Genomic DNA, 15324 nt, shown 5'->3' on the forward strand with positions numbered 1-15324 from the left:
GGGATCCGAACCCGTGGCCTTGGTGTTATCAGCACCACACTCTCCCGAGTGAGCCACGGTGCTGCCCTTTTGCTGTTTGCTTTTTAAAGGGGAGGTTGTGATTTTTCCCAAGTACTATTAATACATTTAAATCCTGTAACCGTCATGTGTGCAGTAGCTATAAATTAAAAATAAGTTTGATGTTAGCAAACATAAGTATTAATGAATATTAAATATTAGTATGTACTTTAGTTACAAGTAACTTAGATTTTTAATGATTTTTCAAATATAAGAAAAGATTTTTTAGCTATGATTGAATGCCTTTGGAAACTAGGTTTTAAATGGTGGTCTAGCTGTGGCATTTTGTAGTTATCTAAAGAATTGAAATTCTTTAATAAATTGTATACTTGTCAGTTATTTGCTGATCATATCAAATCAACATTGTATGAATCATTTCAAATGAATTGGAGCTGAAAACATAAATAAATTGGAGCTGATAATATGTAGAATGTCACATCTCAAGTTAGCATTCTAATTATTCTAATTTAGGAAAAAAGAATTCTTGGCCTATAAGGCTTAAAACTAATCCATAGAAATAGTTTACTTCATAACTTTTTAAGACTGGTGTTTTTTGTGACAGTATTCTCTCATAGAACCAGTAAATAACTTGAGATTTAAGGTTTTATTTCTTCTGAAAAATCTGGAACTTTTGGGTTAAATAGCCTTTTTTTTTTTTTAACCCATGTGAAGTTATTAAAGTAATAACACATTTATTTGCTTTTGTTAATGTCTGGAGTCCAGAAAAATTTAGCATGTATCCTTCATTTTTATTGTGTTTTTTACTTTGGAAGTAAGTTTTTTGGTTTTACTTTGTTTTGTTTATGGTGGGCTGGTAAGGGGATCCGAACCCTTGACTTTGGTGTGATCAACACCATGCTCTAACCAATCAACTTAACCAGCCAGCTCAGAAATAAGTCTTGAAGGGCCGGCCCGTGGCTCACTTGGGAGAACGTGGTGCTGATAAAACCAAGGCCACGGGTTCGAATCCCTATATAGAGATGGTGGTTAGCTCACATGGGAGAGTGTGGTGCTGACGACACCAAGTCAAGGGTTAAAATCCTCTTACCAGCCATCTTTTTTTAAAAAGAAAAAAGAAATAAGTCTTGAGCACTTAATTTTCTATTTCATCTACTTACTGGGTCGGATCCCAGGCCTAATAATCTCCATGCTCTTTTCATTTTTCATTGATTTCTTTTATAGTCACCTTTCCTCTAGTCTCCTTTTTTTATACCTACGTATCTTTGCTAATTCATCCTAAGAGTGGTTTCCCTGTCTGCAGTCTGGAGAGGGGAGTCCATGTTCTGTTGCTATATATATTCTGACTCCCAACCACTCCACCCTAGAGAGGGCATTCTTATCACTGTCTCCTGAGTTTCCTGCACTCCTTTGCTGATGATGCGATTTCTCCTTTCCAGAAGCTGGGGCTCACTCAGTTATTAGCTACTTGAGGGCAGGTACTGAGTCTTAGGTTTGTGCCTTCATCACAGATAATTCAGATATTTGGTTGATATGAGTGGAGAAAAATGATTTGTCTGTAAAGGATAAAGGATTTTGGTCACACTAGGATTTTCTGAATTACTGAGGGTGTAATTTACTACTTTAAAACTTACATATACGAGAGTACTTCAAAAGTTCATGGAAAGGGCCGGCCCAGTGGCGCACTGCTACAGTGCGCCACTTGGGAGTGCGAAAAGTTCATGGAAAGATTTGTATTATCTTTTAATTGGTGTAATTTACTACTTTAAAACTTACATATACGAGAGTACTTCAAAAGTTCATGGAAAGATTTGTATTATCTTTTAATTATATTTTTCCACAAACCTTTTTGAGTACCCACATATTGCTTTAATGATCAATAAACTGCCTCCAATGAGCAGTAAGAAACAAGCAGACAGGATCACTGCTCAGTGGTGGCAGGTGATAGACCAGAGAATTTGGAGCACAGACCTTGACCTCAGGGGTCTGTTCTGAATTGGCAGGGAGGGGTCCTGCCTGGACCTGCCATTTGCTTGTCTGTTTCCTGTTTTACATTCACAGCTGCTCCTGCTGGTACAGTGTAGCCTCAGGGGTTCATTCTACCTATGAACACTTTAGAATTGTTATTAAACTTTTATGTAGCACTCAATATTTATGAAGTGTTTTTACAATTTTAAAGTTCTTTATAAAATCAAGATTTCGAAGTATTTATAAAATAACAGAAAAGAAAACCAAGGTACAGATGTTATTTGGCATAGGTCGTACGCCAAGCCAACTTGTGTCAGAGGAATCTTTTCTCTCATGTGTTGTTTTTAACCTTGTAAGAAAATGTTTTCATGTAACAAAACTTGTTTATAGTTCCCTCCAAATTTAAATCTAGTGTCAAAGGTATTTTAGGCATTTTGGCTCAGAGTTCTCTGACATTTGATTGTTTTAATTCATTGCTGGGTAACAGAATCGTGTCATCTTATATGCGTGTGCACTCTGTGGGGTTTGTATTGCTCACCCTTGTCTCTCAAGTTGCTGGCACACAGCAGATACTAGAAATGTTAGTGTAAACAAATTCTGCCTAGATGGCCCTAGCCCCACTGCCCTGTAGTGACTTCATTGAACTAATGGATGAAAAGCTGAGAAGTGCTTATGTCCTGTAGAACTGATTATCTACATTTAAGATAATATTTAGGACTGTTTTGGTAATTATTGAAAAAGTCTGGAGTATTAAGCCACTGGCATTTTGTGAGGCTAGGGTGAGCTGAACAAGTTGATGGGCTTGTTTTTTCTGTGCTTCAGAATTACATCACCAGTTAGCCACTAGATGCTTCCATTTGATATTTAGCTAGCTCTTCAAATAAATACTGCTTGCCTAAAACAGGGTTTTTCTATCTTCCCCAAAATTAGAAACACTTTCCTATCCTACTGCATTTTGATTAGCGCCCCCATCATCTTGTTAGCATTCACTTAGGCTCCCTATACCAAGCAGAGATCAGGTCTAACCGTACTTGTTCAGTCCTACATCCAGGACTCTCTGTAAATTCTCATACAAACATTTAATATGCCCTTTTAGCAAGCCTTTCTACCTCTATTTTCCTTATTCATCAAACATCTGCAAATTTATATTATCTCTCTTCATACTCACCCTCACCTTAAATTTTAAAAAATCACTATGGCTTTTTGCTTTTATATATATATATGTATGAGTGTATATATACACATATATACACATGCCTGCATGTATACGTGTATAGTTAAATATGTTTTATATGTGCTACTCAGTTGTGAGCTGTTTGAGCACAGAGAATATTTTCTGTCATCAGATGTATACTGAATGTTGAATAAGTAAATTTAAAGTGTTCTATAATTCATCTTCCGTTTTGACAGTTTTCCAAATGTTATACTGTATCTTATATATTCATTATCCAGTCCTAAAGAATATCTTATTGAAAATATTTTAGGATTCATGTTTGTGGACTAGGAACAGTAATGTTGGCAAAGGGTATTGAAATGCAAAATAAGTCACCTTTACTGAACTTGGGAGGGTGGTGGGAGTGAGGGGGGATGCTTGCACTTGGAAACCTACTTTTCTGGTGTTCTTAGAACAGAATTCAGGACTTCTTATTGGGAGGTAGTAGAATTCTGAATTATTCAACTTAAAATTTCACTATCTAAGAACTGTCATAGTTTGGTCCTTCTGCGTTACAAAAATGTTTTAAAGAATGATATTGTCACTATTAGAGATAGCTGGAATTTATCTTTAGGAAGATGTGAAATTTCCTTCATGATATTTCTAGCAATATACGGATAAAAAATCAAGTTGCTTTTTAAAGATGGTATTAGTATTTCCTCTACAAAAAGAAGGATGACTTTGAGCAGATCTGTGATTGTTGTATTTGTTTTAAATATCCCTTCAAAAAGAACAGCCCCCCCCCCCTTTTAATTTTTATCTTCCTGAGTTTTCCAAACGTTTTATTTTGAAAAGTTTCAAACCTGTAGTAAGGTTGAAAGAATGTTACAGTGGCCACTGGTGGGTTCACAAGGTAATGTTGTGTCCCATTCGCTTTATCCTTATAAATATATACTTTCACACATGTCTGTTATGCTGGACTGTTTGAAAATAAATATTGGCTGTCTTGACACTTCATTCCTTGCTTCTTCAAATCCCTCCTGAGAACAGGGGCATTCTGCTAACTGCAGTACCATGTCTACTTAATGGCCATAATCAGCTTTCTCCAGCTGCCTTTTCTATTATATCTGTCTTTCATGACTGACATATTTGAAGAATCCTTGCCAAAATAGGAGGTATATAATGTAAGTTTGTCCTTTTATTAGTGATAAGAAGTTCAATTACCTGGTTAAGATGGTGACTGAGATTTTTCCATTTGAGAAGAACCTTTTTCCCCCTTGATATTAATAAATCTGCAGGGTGGTAGTTTGAGTTCATTTGAATATCTTATTCTCACAAAACCATATTAGTCTGGTTTTGACATCCATTGATGAGCCTTGCCTGAATCAATTACTACATTGGTGGTTGGGAGTAGTGGTTTTCTAGTTATAGGTGCTCTTCGACTTACCATGCATGGGGTTATGTCCTGATAAACTCATCATAAGTCAAAAATGCATTTAAGGGCTGGCCGGTTAGCTCATTTGGTTAGAGTGCAGCCTTATAACCTCAAGGTCATGGGTTCAGATCCCCATACCGGCCAGCCACCAAAAAAAAAAAAAAAAAAAAATGCATTTAATACCCTGGTAAACCCATCGAAAAGTCAGAAGACCGTAAGTTGGACCATCATAAGTCCAGATCTCCTTGATTTATGATGGGGTTATGTCCCAATAAGCCTATTGTAAAGTGAAAAATCTTAAGTCAAGGGTCATTTGTATATGATTTCTTCTACATTTATTAGCTGATATTCTTCAGCTAATGTGAAGAAGAGCTCTTAGTTATTTATATATGCATTTATTTATTTGTTTATATAGACTTTATTTTTTGGAGCCATTTTAGGTTCATAGCAAAATTGAGCAAAAGGGGGCTGGCCAGTTAGCTCAGTTGGTTAGTGTGTGGTGCTGATAACACTAAGGTCCAGGGTTCGGTCCCCACACCGGCCAGCCACCAACAACAAATTGGTACAGAGTTCCTGTATATCCCCTGACCCCCGGACACAGAGCCTCCCCTACTATCAATGTCCCGCACCAAAGTGGTACATTTATTACAAAGTGGTACATTTATTACAATCGATGAACCAACATTGACACATCACCCAGTGTCTACAGTTTATATTAGAGATCGCTCTTGGTGTTGTACATTCGGTAGGTTTAGACAAATGTATGATGACCTCATTTGTTTTTGAATTTTTAAAAAATTCAGGTTGTACATGGAAGTGATAATGGTGATTGCTACTACATGTACACTGTTAGGCACTGTGTAAGGCACCTTATATTTGTTGTTTTTCATAACTCAAGGTCTGTTTTAGTTTTAACACAATTTTACAAAATAAAGCTTAGAGAGGTTGAGTAACTCCTCAAGGTCATGTGTCTAATAAGTGGCAGAGCTGGGATTTAAATTAATACCTCTGACGGGTTAAACAACTATTATTACCACTGAGGAATTAATATTAATGCATTAATATTACACACTGTATGTCTGAGGACCAAGTAAGCAGTGCACAGAGTGGAGAGTAGTGTGTACATAGTTCTTGCTGCACAACATCTAAACTTTTAATGAGAGCATTTGTAAACAGTTCATTTCTGTATTTAGTATTGTATGTGAAGGAAGGTGTTTACTTAGGTTTTAGGATTTAAACATTTTGCAGATACAGATTCTAAGTGACTAGGAGAAAACCAGTTGTCTTAGAAGGATATGTGATGTTTGGAATTGATTTTTCAGAAATGTGTGTGGATGTTTCTGTCACCAAAAAACAGGCACCTTGGGCTGGCCGGTTAGCTAAGTTGGTTAGAGCGCAGTGTTACAACACCAAGGCGAAGAGTTCAGATCCCCGTTCTAGCCTGCCGCCAGAAAAGAACAGGCTTCTTTTTGATAAATTATGTTTTATAATACTCTTTAAGATTTCAAGAAGCTGTTGTTATGTGTTAGAACGGAGTGTTTTACCTGGGATGCTGTTGCTGGCTGATGTGACACCAAGTGAAGGACAGCTTTGCTTGTCCTGCTCCGGGGCAGGAACACACGGCAGACTTGAATCCTGTCTGTCTCCCCTCCTAGGTCCCGCGGCAGTGCTGGTGGCCATGGTTCCCGTAGCCAGAAGGAGCTGCCCACAGAGCCCCCCTACACAGCATACGTAGGAAATCTACCTTTTAATACGGTTCAGGGCGACATAGATGCTATCTTTAAGGATCTCAGCATAAGGAGTGTACGGCTAGTCAGAGACAAAGACACAGACAAATTTAAAGGTGAGTTTGGGGGAATTCTTACTGTATATTACTGAAAAGGGTCCGGGTAGGGGAGACTAAATGTAATTACTGTAATGGGTGGGGAGTAGGGGAGTGTAAATGAAAATGTATTAGTGAACCAGAAGTTGAAAATCATGGAAGTTTTTTAAAAAAATAAATAGGAAAATAAAGTCATGAAAGTTTTACGTATTTGCCTGGTCCAAGTAACTGGAATGAACATAGCTCTTTAACTCATAGGTCTTCAGTTCCACTGGGGAGAAAATGTTTTACACAGCCTAGTGTGTAGAAATATGTGCATATTTCCATGATTGCCCATATAGCAATCCTGTCTTTGCCAGTAAAAAACTTACCCAGGAGAGAAGTGAATAGATAAAACTGAGGGCTTTTAAGGCACATTTCACCTTGGCCGACTCATTTTTCTTGGTAGTTTTTCTATAATCCAGTTATTATGAAATCCAAAAGATAACCTAGTAAGAGTTGTTGGTATATGTTTGTAAATTCAGAGCATGTGTTTGGCAGGGTTGGCTCAAATTTCAGATAAAGTAGGTGTCTGTAGATTAGTCTCTTTAGGGTGCTTGAGCAGAGAGGAGTCAGAATGAAGGATCAGATGAGCATTATCCTGCTTTCAAGGTTTCCTGAACAGAAATGTGTCTGGTACTTAAGTTCATGATGCTAGGCATAAGGCCATTTGCCCTATATATTCATCCAGAAGCACATCCATGAAAAGTAGAGAGTGTCTGTCTTATGGTGAGGAGCTGTACAAGAAGCAGAGAAGTTGTTGCTGATCTGAGTGGTTTGTGTATAGATGTTATTATTAAATCCATGTATATAGAATGTGATCAAACAATGAAAATAAGTAACAGTTAAGCTTGTGAAAGTAAATCCCACCCAGCTTGCCTCCCAGAAAGCCTTAGGAATTCAAACTATAAAAATTTGGGGGTGAACCTAGCCTTTGGGCTGGGTCAGTAGCAGCAGGTTCTGGAACTTGTCTCATAGAGTCATCCTCAGTTTAGTAGCTCTAGAGTATGAGACGCATGACTGGGCTGTTACCATTTTGATCTGGGGAGTGGTTTTCTCAATTACTATCAACATTGAATCCACTTAGGGAAGAAAGCTGGGGGCAGGGGGGCCTCCAGCCATGGCAGTACGTTCTTTACACAAATGGTGAACAGGAAAAGTTTGGACTAAGGCCTTCAAAGCACCTTTGGTCTAGGGACTTCAAAGATGAAGTGTAATGATTAAACAGAATTAGGATACTCGGCGGGGGTTGGGGGGGGATACAGGTTGCAGTTTAGGGGTGGCAGACTGCTTAACCCAGATTTAGACTCCAGACTGAAAGGAAGGGGCAATGTCAGAATTCAGCATTAGGGACACGGTTGTCAGTAGTAACATGCTTGGACCTAGGCCATCTGTCTTTTAATTAACATCCAGAGGAGAATACCCTTGTCACCCAGGATATATTTTTTAGCTTTGTAAAGCAAAAATTTTTGTATTACCTACCTGAGTAGTAAGTTAATAGGCACCCTAAGCCTCTTCTTCAAAGCATTTTAGGTATCAAATTTGAAATCTATGAAATCTAATCCCAAATTAGATTATATTAAATAAAATCATTTAGAAGTCAGAGCAGCTCTAGAGTAACCCAAGAAAGGCTTTAATATCATAGTTAAAACATACAAGAAAAAGATTTATAAAAACACAGCTGCTTTCCATGCTTGTTTGATTAGCATTTTCTGACTGATAAAGTGTAATTGAGAGGGAGAAATACCAGTCAAGTTTTATTTACTGAAAGTGAAATATGCTCTTTCAGGCTCTAATAGTCTGCTCTCATCTAGATGCAACAAAAATGGGAGTTCTTACATAGGGAAGTGAAACAGATAGGATCATATCATATCTTTAACTCAGAATTACTTTAGGAAATTGGGGGTTTATTTTCTCTTACAGGATTCTGCTATGTAGAATTCGATGAGGTGGATTCCCTTAAGGAAGCTCTGACATATGATGGTGCAGTAAGTATCCTCAGGTTTTCTCTGTCATATTAACAGTTGAGACTTTTCTCCTTGCCAGTACTTACACTATTTTCCCCTTATCATTAGCTGTTGGGTGATCGGTTGCTTCGTGTGGACATTGCAGAAGGCAGAAAACAAGATAAAGGTGGCTTTGGATTCAGGAAAGGTGGACCAGATGACAGAGGTGATTGGTTCTTCTAAGACTGAACATAAAAACTTGCTGTGTGCCCACTGATTACAATTCTTGAACATTACTAGCAGAACTCTGTCTCATAGGTTTGATAGGTTCTTGTGAGCTTTTAAAAATACACGTAAAATCACAGAAAGAACAGATGATGCTTCTGCAAGCCTGGGTTGTTTTTTTTTTTTCTGTTGGCAGCAAGAACTCTTATAATGATTTCATTCAACTTCCCATCACATTAGTTATACATCTTCCAAATGAATTTTTCCATGTTTGTGCAGCAAGGTAATGATACGACCTCAACTTTTATCTTTTTTGTGTATCCTCAGGAATGGGTGGCTCTCGAGAATCTAGAGGTGGATGGGATTCCCGGGATGACTTCAATTCCGGTATCAGTATTTAAAGTATCACCACTTACCTTTTTTCCAGTGGCCTTGCTGCTGTTGTACATTTCTTGTGAGTAGCCCGCCTGGCCGGACTACTTCTCTAGTTCCTTTCACAAATGAAACTTTCCTGAAAGGTACCCAGGCATGCAAGTAAGCCTCTGGTAGAGCCCATGTGGAGTAGGACTTGAAAGGACCCACACTGTGAGCAGGTCAGACCAGTGCACCTTGCCATGTTGCCTGTTGTCTGCCTGCTGTCTCTCAGGTGTGTACGGGCCTTGATCTCGCTCAGTAGTCTTTATCAGACTCCAGCCCAGGAAACTCTTTTGTTTTGTCTACGGCACAAAGAAGTACTGTCACTTTTAGAGGTAACAGTATAGAGGTTCTGGAAGATTACAGAAAGCCTCATATCTGTCATTCCTGGTAGCTCCTTCTTAGATGGTAAAGGGTATTCCGGGTGGGCTATTTTTTTTCTTGAAGGGCATGGAACTCCCATCCCTTAATGGTGGACATGGTCCACTTCACCGTTCCCTTTCTTAGCCAACCCAGGCAGACTGTTAGATGTCTTAACTCAGGAGGTCAGTTTGCATACCAGGCCTCTGCTTTGAAGGATTGATCTCTCCTAAGCATTTTTGCATCTCTACTTTTTGTTTTTTAATGATAAAAGTAACTCATATATAGGGTTAAAATGTCAATTGTGACAGAAAGGTAGAAAAAGAAAAACAAGTCTGTTTCTTTCCCACAAATTTGAGATGCTCTCTCTGCACTCTCCACTATGTAAGGTAAGAATATCAGCACCCCGCCTCATTACACTCCCCTCATCAAAACAAAACTAAAAAAGAATTGGTAAGTATGGGAAGGCCTGGTGCAAGCTGTCTTTTGAGAGAAATTTTTAAAAATTCTTTTCCAGTACTGCTTTAGCTAAACAGGTGACTAATTATCTGTTGAATAATTTAATTCATTAAAGTCCTGTAGCCAGTCAGAAATGAGCTTATTCATAAAAGTACAGTATAATCCAGTAAACCTGTAATTTTATGTATAAGCTAGTCTCTGATTGAAACATGCGACAGATGTCTTCTCAAAGCCAACCCAAGTGCAATAGTTAGTAGCTCAATGAAAGATGGCCTTGGACCTGCCAGTTTTGCATTCACAGGTGCTGTAGAAGTAGCATGGGCAGCTCATGGCTCGGAAGCTGTGGAAGTTACCTGAGTAACTAACATCTTCCTGCTGTTGGCTTGGCCTGGCCTTTGACACTCAACAGAGAAACACAGTAAACACAGCCAGAGCCACACTGCCTTGCCACCCACCAGTTCTGTGAACTACAGTATTTTGGTGACATCTAAAACCTGATAGAGTAGTAGCTAATTTGGTGCTTTATACATTACTTGTGAAAATAGATCTTTTACTCTTTAATGTAAGGGTGCTGTTTTTTGAAATGATACATGCTCATTGTTTAAAAAAAAAATCAATACAGAAAAAAATACAGAGAAGAAAGCAAATAAAAACATCCCACTAGCAGAAATAGCCAGTGTGGTGAACTAAACTTTGTAAAGAAAACTCTGAAGATTCTAATGAATAGTGTGCTTCCTAGAAATCTTTCAACAAACTTAAAGATATTTGTTGATGTCAAACCTTGCTTTTCCTTCGTAATTTTCCCATTGCCTGTTTTGTAAGAGATTATAAAATGAGGTTTTCACTTGATATTAATGTACACTGACTTTGCTGTACTTTGTCATGCACCTGGACAAAGTAGCAGTTGTGTTTATTGCCTCATCAGTGTGGGTGTGAGCTGATTTGTTGTATGCTAACCACTGGCAGAAAAATAATCTCAAATTAAAGGGGCATACCTCCATACTCATATGGAAAGGCACACTTCACAGTTTAGTTTGGGGAAGTGTCAGGTGGAATGTCTGAACACTAATTAAGCTCAATGAAGTGTGTACGCTCTGGTTGTTAAAAGATTTTGTGAAGAACTTTATACTTCACTGGAGGTGTCCAAGTGTGTTTCCCCTAACCAGTGCACCAATTGGTCTAAATCCATTTAGAGTTGCTTTTATTACTTGTTTTGCTAAAATGTATGTATACTTTTTAAAAAATTTATACTGCTAAACTCAGTCTCTGAACTGGGTTTCAAGTAACTTGATCTGTTTCCAAAATCCTTGCCACCCTTAACAGAAGTATACCACGATTGGAGATGCAGTCGGTTCTCATTATTCAAGGAAGTTATGTCCCATAAAGTCACCAAGAACGCTGAATTAGCCAATACTTAACTGTTGCTCCTAGAGCAAATGCAGGGTTAGATTACTGCGAGCCTCTGGTCATAACCTTTTCATCAACCAATGTTCTATGTGTGCTTCTGTTTAAAGACACCTTATTTAATAGGTAGCATGATTCATTAATATTGACCTCACGACTAACTGTAGTTCTCTATGATTACTATAACTCTCATGCCTTTTGTCCATAAGGCATGTTCCAGCCTTCTTGCACTTAGAAGTACTAAACAGGGGGCCGGCCTGGTGGCACACTGCTATAGTGTGCCGCTTGGGAAGCGCGGCGGCGCTCCCGCGGAGGGTTCAGATCCCACATACAGACCGGCTGCTCACTGGCTGAGCGAGGGGCGGGAGCAACACTGAGGGTTGCGATCCCATGGCCGGTCCCGGTCCGGTACGGGCGCGACACTGAGGGTTGTGATCTGTTGCCGGTCACGAAAAAAGACAAAAAGGATTAAAAAAAAAAAAGAAGAAGTACTAAACAACACTTTGCTACATTTGGGAGGCCATTTAAACAGCAAAATTACCAGCTAAACGCACAAAAGGGCAAAAAAACCTGGTGCTAAAGAGATCTTGAAAAGGATAGTCATGTACGGTATGAGAGCTGAAGCAGGACAGTGGGCGCTGCCTGTTTGTGCCTGCGCTGGCAGCGAGTGCATCGCGACTCAGTCCTCCACTGCTCTGTGCTTGCCTCTGAACGACTGCAGACATGCCGCCAGTGTGGGTTTCGGGTTACACTTAAATTTCAGTGAGTAGATGAATTTACAGATACAGAATCTGTGAGTAATGAGGATCGATTGTATATAGAAGAATGTACATAGAAGATAAGTTCCTAAAAAGCTGTGAGTCATCCTTGGAGAGAGGAAAGGTAGTCACCTTTGGGAGCTTAAACAGTGGGGCAAACCCATTTGTTTAATTATGGTTTTATTTTTACTGAAATTTAACTGTAACTTCATAGGCTATACTGTCAAAAGGTTAATTAGCTTAATCCACCACCCACAGTCAAAGACTTTCACTTAAATGCAGGACTAAAGCCTCTAAGGTTATTAAAGTCTGTAAAGAAAATATTCTTCCTTCTACACACTGGTGACAATTCTGACATTCTAAGTGAAGTGCAGTTGACTTCTGTTGAGAGTTGTTTTAGTAGACAGGTAGTTGAACGAGGAAGAACCCTTAACCACCAGCAGTGTGACACGGGTGGGGCCTGGGGCAGTCTGCTCCCTGGGCATGCTTCTGTGAAGGGGGGATGTGCCTTCCTTGGGTAACTGCTTTGTTTACCACGCGGGCGCTTTGCTTTTACAGTGACCCACACCAGAAACAGGAAAATGGGGAGTGTCACCCAGAGGTGACTTCGTATTTTTATTTTGTCTTCATGTAGCTTTTTCTTGTGATGTTGTGTTCTAGGCTGTAAATACCTCTAAATATAACTGTATAGATTTATATTAGAAAACAATAAACCTGCTTTGAGGATTTTTTTTTGGCTTAAGCCATATTAGAATATAGTCTCCTGGTATTTTTCCACTTCAAGCTGAGAATTTAAATAGCTCATTTTATTTTCATCTCCTAAGATTCTGATTCTTTTTTATTTAAAAAGCCTGTTAGCATTGTAATTACCTAGCAGATTCACATTTGGACTCATTTTCAGTGCACTTTATTTTGGAAAAACTTCAGATACTGGACTAAGTAAAGAATTTAAAATTAAACTGAGAAATAATTCACAAAGACAATATAACCTGCTTTGAGATGATAGTTTAAACAGTAATTCAGTGTTATCTTTCTTCTTCAGGCTTCAGGGACGACTTCCTAGGAGGCAGGGGAGGTAGTCGTCCAGGTGACCGGCGAACAGGCCCTCCCATGGGGAGTCGTTTTAGAGATGGCCCTCCCCTTCGCGGATCCAATATGGATTTCAGAGAACCAACAGAAGGTATGGGGGTCATTCATGAGTGAAGAGCATCTTTTCATGGCATATAGCGTATCTGGTGATGAAATAGTAGGTTTTAAGTCTGTTCATTTTAGAAAGTATGCTGGGTTGTTGAGATCAACATCAGTTTTGTCATTTTGCCTGGGATGTGCAGTGGGATCCATTCTTAATAAACCATGTTTTTTTCTCGCCCAGAGGAAAGAGCACAGAGACCACGACTCCAGCTCAAACCTCGAACAGTTGCAACACCCCTCAATCAAGTAGCCAACCCCAACTCTGCTATCTTTGGGGGAGCCAGGCCCAGAGAGGAAGTCGTTCAGAAGGAGCAAGAATGAGCTCGTGGTTGGGAGGGAATGGGGTGTGGGGGGAAGTAGAGCAAGACCCCAGCCCAGCTCTTCCCCTGGGCCGGCAGTCCTGCAGCTCCCATTCCTGCGCCTGGCATTGTCCTCCTTTCTTACAGTGGAAACACAGAGCTTGTGAATGCATGTCAGCTGTTAACAAGTGGTTTTTAGTACATCCTTGGCTTTGCTGTATCTACCTAGTGCCCGTTTTGTGCTTTTTTTTCCCCCCTTCTATTCCTTCCCCACTTTCCTTTGTCCTTTTTCCTTCTTGCTCCTTGTTTTCCTTACAGCACACAGGTTTCCGTGGAGGAGCGAAGGCGGCCACCACGTGGGAGTTGTTTGGGTGAAGGTGCTGCTTCATTTCTCTCCTTTGCTTTGTCTTTTTAGTTTAGACATACTGGCTAGACTCCGGGTGTTTCCTTTGATTTTCTGTGCTTCTCTTCTTACCTGCATGTTGAGTTCTGTATTGCTGTGGCTTCCAAGAAAAAAGCAGAAGTCTCTGACAAATTGAATAGCATATTGTTTTTATTCAGCTGTGATCAACATACAAAATTTGAGGCACCTTATTTTTAAAACAAGTATAAAATATTGTTGATCCTTGCAGATTCTTTCCCATTCCTGTTTACAGGTGGTCCTATCTCCATTACCACCTCCCCAGATGGATTTTTCAAGCAGAAGAATAGACTCACATTTCAAACAGTGCAACCTGAAAGGAAAGGAGTGTGGAATATTGGTGGGGAGTTGTTACCGCTTTTTGGAGACCCTGTCCAAACTAGTTAACACCTTTCACTAGGTGTATGTGGGGCTCCTTTCTGGCTGGGGGTAGCCCACTGCCAGTTGGTTTCATTTCCGCTGGGTTGCGGCGCTTCGGGGATTGAGGGTGGTGGTGCTGGAGCTAACTTCATAACATTGACGTTACTTTTGTCTGAGTCCCTTTCTGTGTATTTTGCATCTCTCCCTGTATTCGTCTGTTTCCCAGTGTAAGTAACATAATGAGATACTGCTTCCCACTGCCCCAGAAATTCATAGTGAGCATGGGCCTAGAATCAGGCACTTTATTTCACTTGATGATTGGAAATTTTTACTATGCAGAGCTGTCAAGAACCTTAAGATAACTGTAAATGACTGTAAATTTCGAGGTTTGCTGCCTCATCTTTCGGACAAAGTTTATTTTTCCACATACAGTGTTCAGCACTTACCTGGGAGTAGGGGTTAGGCAATAGCTTTTGAGCTTGAACACCTGTGTGTGAAAAACAAATGAAAAATCTTTAGTACCTGAGTCTCAGTCTGTCCCATTGGGAGCAGATCGAGGTCCACCAACAGCTAGAGCCCTGGGGAAGAGAGAGACCCTGGCCAGGTTGACCAGAGGGCCAAGGGGTGGCCTGGCTTATGCAGCGTAGTGTGCTTAGGTCATAGTTGGTCACTAGCTGTCATCCTTGGCTTCTCTTACTGTGTCTTTGTTACAAGGTCTCAGCAATTTACAGAACTCTCATGCCTTTCCATCCTTCTACCTGTCAGCTTCTCTGCTGAGATAAGAACCATTTGTGTAACACCAATACTTAACTTAAGAAAGACATGCATTATGTGGTTGTAATCAAACCTGATGCTTTCAGATGAGCTACTTACATCTTCAGTGTGGAAAAGATAAAGAACAAAACAAATTCACCTAAACTGGGCAATCCAGTTGACTTTTAATGTAAGAATGCAATTCCAAACACTCAACACATTCAGCTATATGACAGAAAGTAAATCTATGGATATGGTATTTTGTGAATGATCTTTTAAATAAAAGAAAACCTTACATAATA

At 39.6% G+C, this 15324-nt stretch overlaps 1 protein-coding gene across 1 annotated transcript; it reads left to right on the forward strand.

The window, feature by feature from the left end:
• The first annotated feature begins 5393 nt into the window (after positions 1-5393).
• On the forward strand, positions 5394-15324 carry EIF4H (eukaryotic translation initiation factor 4H). The gene is made up of 7 exons (XM_008570792.1): positions 5394-5431; positions 6227-6414; positions 8356-8420; positions 8508-8604; positions 8931-8990; positions 13041-13178; positions 13371-15324. Exons 1-7 carry the CDS (start codon positions 5394-5396, stop codon positions 13508-13510), a joined length of 726 nt encoding a protein of 241 aa, XP_008569014.1. The 3' UTR covers positions 13511-15324.

The sequence above is a fragment of the Galeopterus variegatus genome, unplaced genomic scaffold (genome assembly GCF_000696425.1).
Source record: "Galeopterus variegatus unplaced genomic scaffold, G_variegatus-3.0.2 Scaffold631, whole genome shotgun sequence".
Classification (NCBI taxonomy): domain Eukaryota; kingdom Metazoa; phylum Chordata; class Mammalia; order Dermoptera; family Cynocephalidae; genus Galeopterus; species Galeopterus variegatus.

Bases quoted from the DNA above. Each gene is read 5' to 3' on its own strand.
- EIF4H (XM_008570792.1), top strand. From the start codon at position 5,394: ATGGTGATTGCTACTACATGTACACTGTTAGGCACTGT. The intron at 5,432-6,226 runs GTAAGGCACCTT...CTCCCCTCCTAG, and splicing joins TGTACACTGTTAGGCACTGT to GTCCCGCGGCAGTGCTGGTG. The intron at 8,605-8,930 runs GTGATTGGTTCT...GTGTATCCTCAG, and splicing joins AGGTGGACCAGATGACAGAG to GAATGGGTGGCTCTCGAGAA.